We start from the raw sequence: 16,060 nt of genomic DNA on the forward strand, positions 1-16,060 counted from the left end.
AACACAACCCAAACACCCGCTGTAAACGCCACCCAAACACCTGTAAACACCACCGGAGCACACGTGTAAACACCACCCGAGCACCTCAGTGTAAACACCACCCGGCCGAGCACCTGAAAACACCACCAAACACATGAAAACACCACTTGAACACCAGTGTAAGCAACAACCGTTCACCCAGTTAAACACACACACACACACACACACACACACCGTGACACACACACACACACACACACACACTGATACAGCCCCATTCCTCTCTCTTGTTTGTTTGTAATTCGCATCACGAAATGCTTGGATCATAAATGTGTCGATGTGGGCAAGAGAGAAATGAGGCCTACATTGTCGATATGTGATTTGAATTTACAGACTGAAACACATTCCCACGGTCCCCTTTCTGTTCAGAAGGGCTGCCGTTTACTGGAACAAGCATCGTCACAGGAGCAAAGTTTGGCAAATTACATTCCAGCAATGTGGCAAAGCTTCCAATAATAATCTACTAAAATATATTTAAATATTATTGATTAAAATTATGGGAACTATCAATCGATCAGATACGAACTGTAGTAAAATAAACATCCGTAAAAAAAAACGAGAAAAACAAACAAACAAAAACACGTAATTGGCTAAATCTGGAGTGGGGACATTAATTTTGCCTCAGTGCCGTGTCGCTTTTCCTGTTTTCCCACGAGGTCGCAAAAGCGGAAATGACTTTTGGCAAACATGTCGCGGCCTTGAAACCGAAACCTACTGTGAGCAGACTGTCAACTTTTCGACCTTTGACCGATTGCCGAGGCTCCAGTAAGTTTGTCATCATGGATGTGGTGAAACTTTTAGAGAGTTATCGAGGAAAGGACCGAATAATTCGACTGTCCACTTACGTGTTGATGTTTCTGGGAGGCAGGGGAAGCACTCCACTGCAGGTGAAATGTCGGAAGGTATCTGCAGAGTTGGGTGGATGTCGGGTGATACTGAGACTTTTCGACGATTTCTCCATGCTCATGCTAAACTTGTCCAAAGGCTTCGGATTGAAGGCAAGCTTCGACATGGTTTCATTTATTTATTTATTTATTTATGGTTTCATTTCTGACTCATTTGTGGTTCTGTCTTGTCTGTCTTTCTCTCCCCCTCTCTGTCTCCCCCCTCTCTCCCCTCTCTCTCTGTCTCCCCCCCCCCTCTCTCTCTCTCTCTCCCCCTCTCTCTCTGTTTCTCTGTCCCCCGCTCTCTCTCTTTTTCTCTCTCGATCTCTCTCCCTCTCTCTATCTGTCTCCCTCTCTATCTCCATCTCTCTCTCTCTCTGTTTCCCTCTCTCCTCTCTATCTGTCTCCCTCTCTATCTCCATCTCTCTCTCTCTCTCTCTGTTTCCCTCTCTCTCTCTCTATCTCCCTCACTCTGTCTGTGTGTGTCTCTGTCTCTCTCTCTGTCTCTCTCCCTCTCTCTCTCTCCCTTTTTCTCTCTCTCTCCCTCTCTCTCTCTCTGTCTCCTCCTCTATCTCCCTCTATCTCTCTCTCCCTCTGTCTCTCTCTGTGTCTCTCTCACTCTCTCTCTCTCTCTCTTGTGCCCGTGTATGCATCCGAGCAGTAGTTCATATTTAAGTAAATGTGTAACACAGGATTCATGTATAGAGAATTATGCCAATGTGTGGATACATCTAAATATATATATGGACACATCATGTGTGTTTTGCACAACATTGAGAAAGAGTGTGTAGCCACTGATTCATGGACATTGTGCCAAACACACTTACTGCAAACATCATCTGATGGCGCCTTCCTGTTTCTCTGCAAACCACTGTTTTATCATGGCCATCATTGCTGGTGGTTAAACTGACCTTTGACCTTTGCTTTTTGAACCCTGACCTCTGCAGGTTGTGAGAGGTCATGTACTTAGACCCTACATTTCCCTGTCCATCAGAACCTCTGCTAGCGTACATGTGTGTGTCTGTGTTTTGTGTGTGTGTGTGTGTCCTTGTTGTGTGTTTGTGTGTGTGTGTGTGTGTGTGTAACTGTACTGTATGTGTGTGTATGTGTGTCCTTATGTAGCTGTACTGTAATGCAGTTTGTACTATCTCCCATGTCTACCAGAGCTGATTAATGTGAGTGTCTGTGTTACATGTGCATGTGGACATATGTTATGATTTTAATTTTCATCTGTGGTCATTGTGTTGTTTAAAGCCACTTGACAGTTGTCATTTTGAATGACTTGCTATGGTTAAAGCAGTATTTCATTTGGAACGTGTCACAATACAACACAGTTATAGATTAACAAGACAACAAGATCTTATATAAAGTCCTGTCCTATGAATGAGTTTATATATAACTATATTAATACATATAATTATATATGACTATATATATATAACTATATATATAACTATAAAATTATAACTATAACTATATATATATATATATATATATATATATATATATATGTGTGTGTGTGTGTGTGTGTGTGTAAAATAAGAATAGAATAACTTTCACACTTGTCAGACAACTTTCACACTTGTCACCCCACCCCCCCACCCCCCAAAACACACACACACAAAAGAAAAAATAAGAAAATAAATCAAAATAACTTGATTTAACTGGAGCAATAAACATGTAAGTTTTCCAAGTAAGTGCATTTGACATATTTGCTTTAAAAACATTCTAATTCAGTTGATAGTGATTTCATCATAATGATGAATATATGTTTAAGACATGAATGTCAACATTATGTATTATCGTATGACATTCATCCTGCATATGGCATATTCATTCTGTATTTTGCACATTCATAATACACATTGTCATGTATTTTAAGCTAAAAAGATTGTGTGTGTCTGTGTGTGTGTGTGTGTGTGTGTGCGTGCGCGTGCGCACGTGTGTGTGTGTATGCAAAGCAAACTTGGAGATGCTGTGACAGATTTGTGCTGCTTTTAAGCAGGAAGCATATATATATATATATATGTGTGTGTGTGTGTGTGTGTGTGTGTGTGTGTGTGTGTGTGTGTGTGTGTGTGTGTGTGCGCTGATAAATATAGGGTAGGTATGCCTAACTGCCAGTGCCAACGTTCCAACTGAAGCAACAATCTCATTGTGTGTATTGTACAGACATCAGGTTGTACGATCGTCAGATGTAACCATTCTGTTTTTGAAGGCTTTTTTCTTTTGGTTGCACCAGGAAAAGTTCATCTACTCCTTCTTTTCAATGTTTTTTCAACAGTTGAATCAGCAGTTGTGCTTGAGGGTGAATGTGAATGGGCAAATCTTATGATGGGTTTGGATACATGTGGAGGATTAAAACAGAAGCAGGTTATGAACTCATTGGACATAAAATATTATTGGAATATCTCACCAGACTGTTGTATTGTTGGTTTTGATCACACATGCACACACAGAGACACACACAAACACACATTTAAACACACACACCTAACACCCCACGCAAACACACCCTTTGGGAGTGCTTAGTAACTGTACAGCAGCATTCGCAAACAAATTTACGTCAAGATATCCTTTGGTCAAATTGCAAACGACACTATTTTGCAGATTCCTGTCAAAACTGATTTTCTGATTTGTCACCAACATGCTTTCTTAAATTCTCCCAGCACTGGTAATGCACCTTCAGCATATCCAGTCAAATCAGCTATTTTAAATTGTGTCAGAATTCAGCTCCTACCATTTGCTGTCCTTTATTTTAGGATTTTGAGTGCGTGTTTGTGACCTTGGTTGGCAGAGATGTGAGTGCGTGTTTGTGACCTTGGTCGGCAGAGATGTGAGTGTCGTGTTTGTGACCTTGGTCGGCAGAGATGTGAGTGCGTGTTTGTGACCTTGGTCGGCAGAGATGTGAGTGCGTGTTTGTGACCTTGGTCGGCAGAGATGTGAGTGCGTGTTTGTGACCTTGGTCGGCAGACATGTTCCAAGAGAAGAGGGAGCACAGAAATAGGCGGAGTTAGCTGACATTTGACTGGTTCTTCCAAATGGATATTCATTGATGTATCTGAAGTAGGTTGAAACAGACTATGATGTGGGTCATGGTGAGAGCGCTTTGAAGTCGGGTGGTACATGAAACATTCGCAAAAATGTACACACTGTTCGCAAATAGGCATGTATGTATGATAGTCAGTCGTGTCCAACTATGGCCATCAGAACAGCAGAGGAGGTTCCGACTTTCTGGGCTAGAATTTGATTATAATGGGAAGTGTGTAATAGGCAAATAGACATACCTAACCTACAAATGCATGCATGTATGAAAGTATACTGCTAAACATATCATGCACAAGGAATGTATCTATCTATCTATATATTCTCTCTCTCTCTCTCTCTCTCTCTCCTCTCTCTCTCTCTCTCTCTCTCTCTCTCTCTATATATATATATATTGTCATATATTGATATATCATATCAATACCTTAAAGATCTGTATCTATATCTTTCAATCTATCTTTCTACACGTCTTTCTGTTTATCTATATGTGTACACACACACACACACACACACACACACACACATGCACACACACACACACACACACACACACACACACACACATGCACACACACAAGCAGATAGATATACATGCAGGACATGCCCAGTCATTTGCCAAAACATATCGATGAAGATGCATTGTCGACAGGAAACCAGTTCCTGGTTACGGCCCCTGGAAGTGGCCAGCGGCATTCTGGGACAGCTGTACTACCCGGTGGAACACTTGGCCTGGCTGCGAGACAAAGAGGTGCTGCCAGGAAAGTCCGCTCTTTTGTGGCTGCTGGGACTCGTCATATGGGCTCTGAGTCTGCTGACCGAGATCATCAAGTGAGTGGGGCATGGAGGGTCGTTAGGTCGTTAGGTACTGATGTGTGGATTGGGTCGTTAGGTACTGATGTGTGGATTGGGTCGTTAGGTCGTTAGGTACTGCTGTGTTGATTGGGTTGTTAGGTCGTTAGGTACTGCTGTGTTGATTGGGTTGTTAGGTCGTTAGGTACTGCTGTGTGGATTGGGTCGTTAGGTTGTTAGGTACTGATGTGTCGATTGGGTCGTTAGGTCGTTAGGTACTGCTGTGTGGATTGGGTCGTTAGGTACTGCTGTGTTGATTGGGTTGTTAGGTCGTTAGGTACTGCTGTGTTGATTGGGTTGTTAGGTCGTTAGGTACTGCTGTGTTGATTGGGTTGTTAGGTCGTTAGGTACTGCTGTGTTGATTGGGTCGTTAGGTACTGCTGTGTTGATTGGGTCGTTAGGTACTGCTGTGTTGATTGGGTTGTTAGATCGTTAGGTACTGCTGTGTTGATCGGGTTGTTAGATCGTTAGGTACTGCTGGGTTGTTAGATGGTTAGGTACTGCTGTGTGGATTGGGTTGTTAGGTCGTTAGGTACTGCTGTGTTGATTGGGTCGTTAGGTCGTTAGGTACTGCTGTGTTGATTGGGTCGTTAGGTCGTTAGGTACTGCTGTGTGGATTGGGTCGTTAGGTACTGCTGTGTTGATTGGGTTGTTAGGTCGTTAGGTACTGCTGTGTTGATTGGGTTGTTAGGTCGTTAGGTACTGCTGTGTTGATTGGGTCGTTAGGTACTGCTGTGTGGATTGGGTCGTTAGGTCGTTAGGTACTGCTGTGTTGATTGGGTTGTTAGGTCGTTAGGTACTGCTGTGTTGATTGGGTTGTTAGGTCGTTAGGTACTGCTGTGTTGATTGGGTTGTTAGGTCGTTAGGTACTGCTGTGTTGATTGGGTTGTTAGGTCGTTAGGTACTGCTGTGTGGATTGGGTCGTTAGGTACTGCTGTGTTGATTGGGTCGTTAGGTCATTAGGTACTGCTGTGTGGATTGGGTCGTTAGGTACTGATGTGTGGATTGGGTTGTTAGGTACTGATGTGTTGATTGGGTTGTTAGGTCGTTAGGTACTGCTGTGTTGATTGGGTCGTTAGGTCGTTAGGTACTGATGTGTTGATTGGGTTGTTAGGTCGTTAGGTACTGCTGTGTGGATTGGGTTGTTAGGTCGTTAGGTACTGCTGTGTGGATTGGGTTGTTAGGTCGTTAGGTACTGATGTGTTGATTGGGTTGTTAGGTCGTTAGGTACTGATGTGTTGATTGGGTTGTTAGGTCGTTAGGTACTGCTGTGTTGATTGGGTCGTTAGGTCGTTAGGTACTGCTGTGTTGATTGGGTTGTTAGGTCGTTAGGTACTGCTGTGTTGATTGGGTCGTTAGGTACTGCTGTGTTGATTGGGTTGTTAGGTCGTTAGGTACTGCTGTGTGGATTGGGTTGTTAGGTCGTTAGGTACTGCTGTGTTGATTGGGTTGTTAGGTCGTTAGGTACTGATGTGTGGATTGGGTTGTTAGATCGTTAGGTACTGCTGTGTTGATTGGGTTGTTAGGTCGTTAGGTACTGATGTGTGGATTGGGTCGTTAGGTACTGATGTGTGGATTGGGTTGTTAGGTCGTTAGGTACTGCTGTGTGGATTGGGTTGTTAGGTCGTTAGGTACTGCTGTGTTGATTGGGTTGTTAGGTCATTAGGTACTGATGTGTGGATTGGGTCGTTAGGTACTGATGTGTGGATTGGGTTGTTAGGTCGTTAGGTACTGCTGTGTTGATTGGGTTGTTAGGTACTGCTGTGTTGATTGGGTTGTTAGGTCGTTAGGTACTGCTGTGTTGATTGGGTTGTTAGGTCGTTAGGTACTGCTGTGTGGATTGGGTCGTTAGGTACTGCTGTGTTGATTGGGTTGTTAGGTACTGATGTGTTGATTGGGTTGTTAGGTCGTTAGGTACTGCTGTGTTGATTGGGTCGTTAGGTCGTTAGGTACTGATGTGTTGATTGGGTTGTTAGGTCGTTAGGTACTGATGTGTTGATTGGGTCGTTAGGTACTGCTGTGTGGATTGGGTTGTTAGGTCGTTAGGTACTGATTTGTTGATTGGGTTGTTAGGTCGTTAGGTACTGCTGTGTTGATTGGGTTGTTAGGTCGTTAGGTACTGCTGTGTTGATTGGGTTGTTAGGTCGTTAGGTACTGATGTGTTGATTGGGTCGTTAGGTACTGCTGTGTTGATTGGGTTGTTAGGTCGTTAGGTACTGATGTGTTGATTGCGTCGTCAGGTCGTTAGGTATTACTGAAGAGTCTGGTTCTGTGTGTATTGGGTGGTATAGTATGATTGTGATGATAATAATGATAACATAAACAAGAAGAAGAAGAATGATGATGATAATAATGATAATGATAACAAGAAATACAAGGACAATGATAATAATAGTAATAATAACAATGATGATGATGATGATGATGATAACATTAATAATAGAAATAATGATAATAAAAGATTCCTTGCATTGAAGATTATATTTTCTCTTCAGCATCATCACCATAACCTTTTTATTAATAAAATACATATGACAGATGAAAATATAATATATGACACATTTGGTACAAGCATGGTAATAGTTTGCAAGGGTATTTTCAAAGAAACAACAACAAAAATTGTCGATGCTAAGTTCATCAACAACATCAGTTATTAAACAGTAACACAGCTGACAACAGTGCAGGGGCCTGTATATTTGCAGTCACAGCCAGTATCATCAGCACACTCTCAAAAATACATGAATAATAATGATAAAAAAATGAATGAAAAGGACCAGCAAACATCAAAGAACTACAACAAAAAGGAATAACGCTTATAATGTGACACCTGGATTGCTAACTGCTCAGGTGTGTGTCACCTGTGTGCAGATGTGTGTCACCTATGCATGTTCAGGTGTGTGTCACCTATGTTCAGGTGTGTGTCACCTATGCATGTTCAGGTGTCTCCTATGTTCAGGTGTGTGTCACCTATGTGCAGATGTCTGTTACCTATGTTCAGGTGTGTCACCTATGCATGTTCAGGTGTGTGTCACCTATGCATGTTCAGGTGTGTGTCACCTATGTTCAGGTGTGTGTCACCTATGCATGTTCAGGTGTCTCCTATGTTCAGGTGTGTGTCTCCTGTGTGCAGGTGTGTGTCTCCTATACATGTTCAGGTGTGTGTCACCTATGTTCAGGTGTGTGTCTCCTATGTTCAGGTGTGTGTCTCCTTTGTTCAGGTGTGTGTCTCCTATGCATGTTCAGGTGTGTGTCTCCTATGTTCAGGTGTGTGTCTCCTATGTGCAGGTGTGTGTCTCCTATGCATGTTCAGGTGTGTGTCACCTATGTTCAGGTGTGTGTCTCCTATGTTCAGGTGTGTGTCTCCTATGTTCAGGTGTGTGTCTCCTGTGTGCAGGTGTGTGTCACCTATGCATGTTCAGGTGTGTGTCACCTATGTTCAGGTGTGTGTCTCCTATGTGCAGGTGTGTGTCTCCTATGTTCAGGTGTGTGTCTCCTGTGTGCAGGTGTGTGGTGAAGCTGAGAGTGAACTGGATCCAGACCCACCGCCTGCAGAAACAGAAACACCTGGAAAAATCTGAGGACATGTATGATCAGTCTGTCTGTCTGTCTGTCTGTCTGTCTGTCTCCATCTCAGCACTGTGTGTCTGGCAGAGAGAGACAGAGAGGTTCTGTGTGTGTTTGTGTGTGTGTGTGTGTTATCGGGGTGTGTTGCGTGGGGTTGAGGGCGCACATGTACATGCATTTTATGCGTATGATACGTATGTGTCCGAAATGCTACTGTATTTGTGTTTGTGTATGATTTCCGACTGGCATTTTGTATCGTTGATGTGCTGTTCCCTCCCTCAATAGTCTTTGTGACCCCGCTACACTTGGTAATCAAGACATGTTCTATTCTATTCTGTTCTCTACTATTCTCTTCTCTTCTCTTCTCTTCTCTTCTCCTCTGTGACTGTTCTATTCCATTCTGTTCTGTCCTGTTCCATTCTGTTCTCTGTTCTCTACTCTTATATTCTCTTCTCTTCTCCTCTGTGATAGTTTATTCTATTCCATTCTGTTCCATTTTGTTCTGTCCTGTTCTGTTTTGTTCTGTTCTATTCCATTCTGGTCTGTTCTGTTCTATTCCATTCTCTTCTGTTCTTTTCCATTCTGTTCTATTCCATTCTGTTCTGTCCTGTTCCATTCTGTTCTGTCCTGTTCCATTCTGTTCTGTCCTGTTCCATTCTGCTCTGTTCTGTTCCATTCTGTTCTATTCCATTCTGTTTTGTTCCATTCCATTATATTCTGTTCCATTCTATTCTGTTTTGTCCTGTTCTATTCCATTCTGTTCTGTTCCATTTTATTCTGTTCTGTTCTGTTCCATTCTCATCTGTTCTATTCCATTCTGTTCTGTTCTATTCCATTTTATTCTGTTCTGTTCTGTTCCATTCTCATCTCTTCTATTCCATTCCATTCTGTTCTATTCTGCTGTATTCCATTTCATTCTCTTCTATTCTGTTCCATTCCATTCTGTTATGTTCTATTCTATTCTGTTCTAGTCCATTCTGCTCTGTTCTACTCCATGTTTTATTCAATTCTGTCCTGTTCCATTCCATTCTGTTCTGTTCTACCCCTTTCTGTTGTGTTCTAATCTGTTCTGTTCTGTTCCAGTCCATTCTGTTCCAGTCCATTTTGTTCTGTTCTATTCCATTCTGTTCTATTTCATTCCATACCGTTCCGTTCCCCTCCACTCCACACGGCACCGTTCTGTTGTGTTGAGTGTGTTGTGGCTGTGTTCCCCTCCACTCCACACGGCATGGTGTGGCTGTGTTCCCCTCCACTCCACACGGCATGGTGTGGCTGTGTTCCCCTCCACTCCACACGGCATGGTGTGGCTGTGTTCCCCTCCACTCCACACGGCATGGTGTGGCTGTGTTCCCCTCCACTCCACACGGCACCGTTCCGTTGTGTTGAGCGTGGTGTGGCTGTGTTCCCGCAGGGAGGAGAGGAGCCAGCAGGCCATGCACATCGACAGCACCCTCCACAAGCTGTGTGCCCAGAGACACGACCTCGTCCTGGCCATCGTCCAGTCAGCGGCAGACCTGGTCAACGCGGTCAGCTGGCTGCCCCGTGGAACACTGTGGGCCCAGCGGTTGTCGCCCGCCGTCAACGGGGTGTGTGGCACCCTGGCCACTGCCGTCATGATCTATAGGAACTGGCCACCCAAGTAGAACGTGTGGGTGGGGTGGGTGGTGGGGTTTGAGTCTTGGTGGTGGTGGTGGTGGTGATGGTGTGGAACTGACTACACAAGCTGAACGGATGGGTGGGGTGGGGGGTTCGAGTATTGATGGTGGTGGGTTGTTGTTTTTCTGGTTTGTGTGTTAGTGTGTGTGTGTGTGTGTGTGTGTGTGTGTGACCGGCCAAGCAGAATGGATGTGTTGATGGTTCAAGTCTTGATGCTGATGACAGTGGTGTTGAAGGTTTGATGTTGATGACAGTGGTGTTGATGACAGTGGTGTTGATGTTGATGACAGTGGTGTTGATGTTGATGACAGTGGTGTTGATGACAGTGGTGTTGATGTTGATGACAGTGGTGTTGATGTTGATGACAGTGGTGTTGAAGTCTTGATGTTGATGACTGGTGTTGAAGGCTTGATGGTGGTGGTAGCTTTTTTCTCTGTGTGTGTGTGTGTGTGTGTGTGGAACTGACCGTCCAAGTTGAATGGATGGGTCAAAGGTTTGAATGTTGACGGTGGTGGTGGTGGTGGTGGTTTTTTTTGGGGGGGGTTTATGTATGTGTGTGGAATAGGGAGTGGGGGGGGAGGGAGGAGGGGAGGGTGTTGTATGTATGTGTGTGTGTGTGGTTGTTGTAGGCATGTGTGTGTATGTGTGAGTGTTTACACAAAGCACACTTTGACGCCCTGTGGCAGAAGGGGTCAGATGCTGGTCCCCTGATCCAGTGTTCACCAGTGACCAGGGTTCGAGGCCCTGTTTCGGCATGGTGTTGTGTCCTTGGGAAAGACACTTCACTGTGTGTCCTCTGCACACAGGTGTCACTGACTGGCTGTGGCTGAGGAAAGACACCTCACTCTGTGTCCTGGCTGCACACAGGTGTGTCTGGGTGGCTGTGGCTGAGGAAGGACACCTCAGTGGAAGGAAGGAGAGGACTGAGCCCAGCGTTCCAGCGTTGTCTGTTTGGCACAACATGGGGTGGAGTTATAATCAGGACTGGGCCCAGCGTTCCAGCATTGTCTGTTTGGCACAACATGGGGTGGAGTTCTAATCAGGACTGGGCCCAGTGTTCCAGCGTTGTCTCCTTGGCACAACATGGGGTGGAGTTCTAATCAGGACTGGGCCCAGCATTCCAGCGTTGTCTCCTTGGCACAACATGGGGTGGAGTTCTAATCAGGACTGGGCCCAGTGTTCCAGCGTTGTCTCCTTGGCACAACATGGGGTGGAGTTCTAATCAGGACTGGGCCCAGTGTTCCAGCGTTGTCTCCTTGGCACAACATGGGGTGGAGTTCTAATCAGGACTGGGCCCAGTGTTCCAGCGTTGTCTGTTTGGCACAACATCGGGTGGAGTTCTAATCAGGACTGAGCCCAGCGTTGTCAGTTTGGCACAACTTGGGGTGGAGTTCTAATCAGAGTTCAAGAGGAATTGGGTCGTGTCTGTTGGTTTTTCATCTTTTGTATTGTCTTGTTTTCTGTCTTTGCTAAAGGCGACTGCAACAAAACAAAAAAAGTTCTCACGCTAAAAATGAGGCACTATAGTTTGTATGTCCGTTGTTGTTGCTGTTGTTTGTGTTCTTTTTATGGTGTTGAGTTGCAGTCAGAAACTTGTCTAACCAGAATTGTTATGAAAGCCTTGCACATGCATACTGGAAGGCAAGATGCTAGTTTATAAAAGGTAACTTTTATGGACAAGTTTCTTAGTGTAATCATGTGATTGTGTTCAAATGTAAAGAGTAGTATAAGTTTTTGTTGTATTTTTATTGGCAGCGTTTTGCTTTCTTTTCTCATGTTCCATATTTGAATGCTTGTAATATGAAATGGAACACTTTAAAATCAGTATTGGAATCCATGAACCATCCAGTGGAATACTTAAAAATATGTACTGGAATCCTTAACCCAGTAGTGGTTTACTTAAAAATCTATCTGGAACTCTTAACTCTGTAGTGGAACATTAAAAGATCTGTACGGGAATTCTTTAACTTTGCAGTGGAACATTTGAAAAAAACCTTTACTGGAATTCTTAAACTCTTTAGTGGAACATTAAGATTTTTTAAACTATGCAGTGGAATATTAAGAATATGTACTGGAATTATTTAAGTGGAACATTGATAAATTTGTTCTGGTGTTCTTTAACTCTGCAGTGGAACATTGAAAAATCTGTACCAGAAGTCTTAACTCTGCAGTGGAACATTGAAAAATCTGTACCAGAAGTCTTAACTCTGCAGTGGAACATTGAAAAATCTGTATTGGAATTCTTTAACTCTGCAGTGGAACATTGAAAAATCTGTATTGGAATCTTTAACTCTGGAACGGAACATTGAAAAATCTGTACTGGATTTTTGTAAACTCTGCAGTGGAACATTAAAAATCTGTTCTGGTATTCTTTAACTCTGCAGTAGAATATTGAAAAATCTGTACTGGAATTCTTTAACTCTGCAGTGGAACATTGAAAAATCTGTCCTCTGTGGATGGTCCATTTACACAGACACCTTCAGTCCTCTTCAGGTGATCATGTCCTCTGTGGATGGTCCATTTACATAGACACCTTCAGGTGATCATGTCCTCTGTGGATGGTCCATTTACATAGACACCTTCAGGTGATCATGTCCTCTGTGGACATTTACATAGACACCTTCAGGTGATCATGTCCTCTGTGGATGGTCCATTTACATAGACACCTTCAGGTGATCATGTCCTCTGTGGATGGTCCATTTACACAGACACCTTCAGTCCTCTTCAGGTGATCATGTCCTCTGTGGATGGTCCATTTACACAGACACCTTCAGTCCTCTTCAGGTGATCATGTCCTCTGTGGATGGTCCATTTACACAGACACCTTCAGGTGATCATGTCCTCTGTGGATGGTCCATTTACATAGACACCTTCAGGTGATCATGTCCTCTGTGGATGGTCCATTTACACAGACGACTTCAGGTGATCATGTCCTCTGTGAATGGTCCATTTACACAGACACCTTCAGTCCTCTTCAGGTGATCATGTCCTCTGTGGATGGTCCATTTACACAGACGACTTCAGGTGATCATGTCCTCTGTGAATGGTCCATTTACACAGACACCTTCAGTCCTCTTCAGGTGATCATGTCCTCTGTGAATGGTCCATTTACACAGACACCTTCAATCCTCTTCAGGTGATCATGTCCTCTGTGGACATTTACATGGACACCTTCAGGTGATCATGTCCTCTGTGGATGGTCCATTTACACAGACACCTTCAGGTGATCATGTCCTCTGTGGATGGTCCATTTACAGACACCTTCAGGTGATCATGTCCTCTGTGGATGGTCCATTTACATAGACACCTTCAGGTGATCATGTCCTCTGTGGATGGTCCATTTACATAGACACCTTTTCACGAATGCGAATAACTTCATAGTATGTTCTCTTGCACAATCAATAATTTTTTTTTTCCGTCTTGCATTGAAGGTTATATTTCTTATATTGAAATACCATCATCATCGTTACCAGAATTTTTGCACGTTCATACACAATCATCATCGTTACCAGAATTCTTGCACATTCATACACAATCATCATCGTTACCAGAATTCTTGCACGTTCATACACAATCATCATCGTTACCAGAATTCTTGCACGTTCATACACAGTCAATGATCGATTTCCAGTTGGGTGTGGTATCCACACAAAATGCATGGCCTGATTCTGTTCTGGAATTTGTATAGTTCAGGATAACAGACAAACCTGTTGCATTAGAAACAGCTCCCAGCATGTAGATGGATGTGCATATCCTTATTATTTGGAAAATATCAACTTAGATCATGTGATAGTCATTTATTTTATTGTCATTGTTTTCTCTTACTCTTTTTTTTTATTTTAAGAACTTCCAAGAAAAACAACAACCAGACAACAGAAAGGGCACAGGATAATGCTTACAGCAGAAGCAATGTAGATATTTAGTTGGAATGTTTGAGAGGGGGGTGTGTGTGTGTGTGTGTGTGTGTGTGCGAGTGAAAGAATCAGCAAGGAAAAAACCCTTGTCTCTTTTGTACATGGTTTCTACTTCAGTATACATGTACAGAAAGGTGTCTTGAGAAGTCTTTTGTCCTGTACATATGGAAACAATGATGCAGTTTTAGTGCTTAAATCTCTGTTTGTCTCCAGTATTGTTTATTTCATCACTTCTTGAATGGAATTTATTCTTCCATTGTGCAGGATTAAAATAAAAATGATGTAAACTTTTGGAATATTAGAACCTTCATTACAAGGGGAGAAAATGAATTTGAAAAAAAAGAGATTTTAGTCCAAGACAATACAAGACATGATAGGTTGATCTGAGATTTTAGTCCAATACAAGACAAGACATGATAGGTTGATCTGAGATTTTAGTCCAATACAAGACAAGACATAATAGGTTGATCTGAGATTTTAGTCCAATACAAGACATGATAGGTTGATCTGAGATTTTAGTCCAATACAATACAAGACATGATAGGTTGATCTGAGATTTTAGTCCAATACAATACAAGACATGATAGGTTGATCTGAGATTTTAGTCCAAGACAAGACATGATAGGTTGATCTGAGATTTTAGTCCAATACAAGACATGATAGGTTGATCTGAGATTTTAGTCCAAGACAAGACATGATAGGTTGATCTGAGATTTTAGTCCAAGACAAGACAAGACATGATAGGTTGATCTGAGATTTTAGTCCAAGACAATACAAGACATAATAGGTTGATCTGAGATTTTAGTCCAAGACAATACAAGACATGATAGGTTGATCTGAGATTTTAATCCAAGACAATACAAGACATGATAGGTTGATCTGAGATTTTAGTCCAAGACAATACAAGACATGATAGGTTGATCAGAGATTTTAGTCCAAGACAATACAAGACATAATAGGTTGATCTGAGATTTTAGTCCAATACAAGACATGATAGGTTGATCTGAGATTTTAGTCCAATACAAGACATGATAGGTTGATCTGAGATTTTAGTCCAATACAAGACAAGACATGATAGGTTGATCTGAGATTTTAGTCCAAGACAAGACAAGACATGATAGGTTGATCTGAGATTTTAGTCCAAGACAAGACAAGACATGATAGGTTGATCAGAGATTTTAGTCCAAGACAAGACAAGACATGATAGGTTGATCAGAGATTTTAGTCCAAGACAAGACAAGACATGATAGGTTGATCTGAGATTTTAGTCCAATACAAGACAAGACATGATAGGCTGATCTGAGATATTAGTCCAAGACAATACAAGACATAATAGGTTGATCTGAGATTTTAATCCAAGACAATACAAGACATGATAGGTTGATCTGAGATTTTAGTCCAATACAAGACAAGACATGATAGGTTGATCTGAGATTTTAGTCCAAGACAATACAAGACATGATAGGTTGATCTGAGATTTTAGTCCAAGACAATACAAGACATAATAGGTTGATCTGAGATTTTAGTCCAAGACAATACAAGACATAATAGGTTGATCTGAGATTTTAGTCCAATACAAGACATAATAGGTTGATCTGAGATTTTAGTCCAAGACAATACAAGACATAATAGGTTGATCTGAGATTTTAGTCCAATACAAGACATGATAGGTTGATCAGAGATTTTAGTCCAATACAATACAAGACATGATAGGTTGATCCGAGGTTTTAGTCCAAGACAATACAAGACATGACAGGTTGATCAGAGATTTTAGTCCATTACTCAAACTAGGTGTATGGTGGCTCAATGATTAAAACGTCTGCCAGAAAAGGTGACTCAGTCCTGAAATGGCGACCACCCTGGAGGCGCGGACCTGCTGAGGACCAGGGGGGGGGAAGGCGGCAATACAAGGGCATCCAGGGGTCATGACCTGGGTGCGACCCAGCCCCCTTTGAGTGTAAGGAGTTACGGGCCGAAACACTTGACGGAGGGGCTTCTTCTCAGAAGACCTTGTACTGTGCAGCTGTCCCTGGAGTTTCTTATCTCCGTGTCTGTGTTGTGGTGTGTGTGTGTGTGTGTAGTCCGTTTGTGTTTACGTGAGTGTGATTG

At 42.7% G+C, this 16,060-nt stretch overlaps 1 protein-coding gene across 1 annotated transcript; it reads left to right on the forward strand.

The window, feature by feature from the left end:
• Positions 1–695: 695 nt before the first annotated feature.
• Positions 696–10,085, forward strand: LOC143277941 (peroxisomal membrane protein 11C-like). Its single transcript, XM_076582922.1, has 4 exons — positions 696–1,037; positions 4,618–4,796; positions 8,321–8,401; positions 9,793–10,085. Exons 1-4 carry the CDS (start codon positions 711–713, stop codon positions 10,022–10,024), a joined length of 819 nt encoding a protein of 272 aa, XP_076439037.1. The 5' UTR covers positions 696–710; the 3' UTR covers positions 10,025–10,085.
• Positions 10,086–16,060: the final 5,975 nt, after the last annotated feature.

Source organism: Babylonia areolata, chromosome 35, assembly GCF_041734735.1.
Source record: "Babylonia areolata isolate BAREFJ2019XMU chromosome 35, ASM4173473v1, whole genome shotgun sequence".
Classification (NCBI taxonomy): Eukaryota; Metazoa; Mollusca; class Gastropoda; order Neogastropoda; family Buccinidae; genus Babylonia; species Babylonia areolata.

What these genes read in the sequence shown, in the direction of transcription:
- LOC143277941 (XM_076582922.1), top strand. Translation starts at nt 711, where the DNA reads ATGACTTTTGGCAAACATGTCGCGGCCTTGAAACCGAAACCTACTGTG. An exon ending in CCAAAGGCTTCGGATTGAAG is followed by an intron (nt 1,038 to 4,617) that starts GCAAGCTTCGAC and finishes CATTGTCGACAG; the next exon opens with GAAACCAGTTCCTGGTTACG. An exon ending in CTGGAAAAATCTGAGGACAT is followed by an intron (nt 8,402 to 9,792) that starts GTATGATCAGTC and finishes GTGTTCCCGCAG; the next exon opens with GGAGGAGAGGAGCCAGCAGG.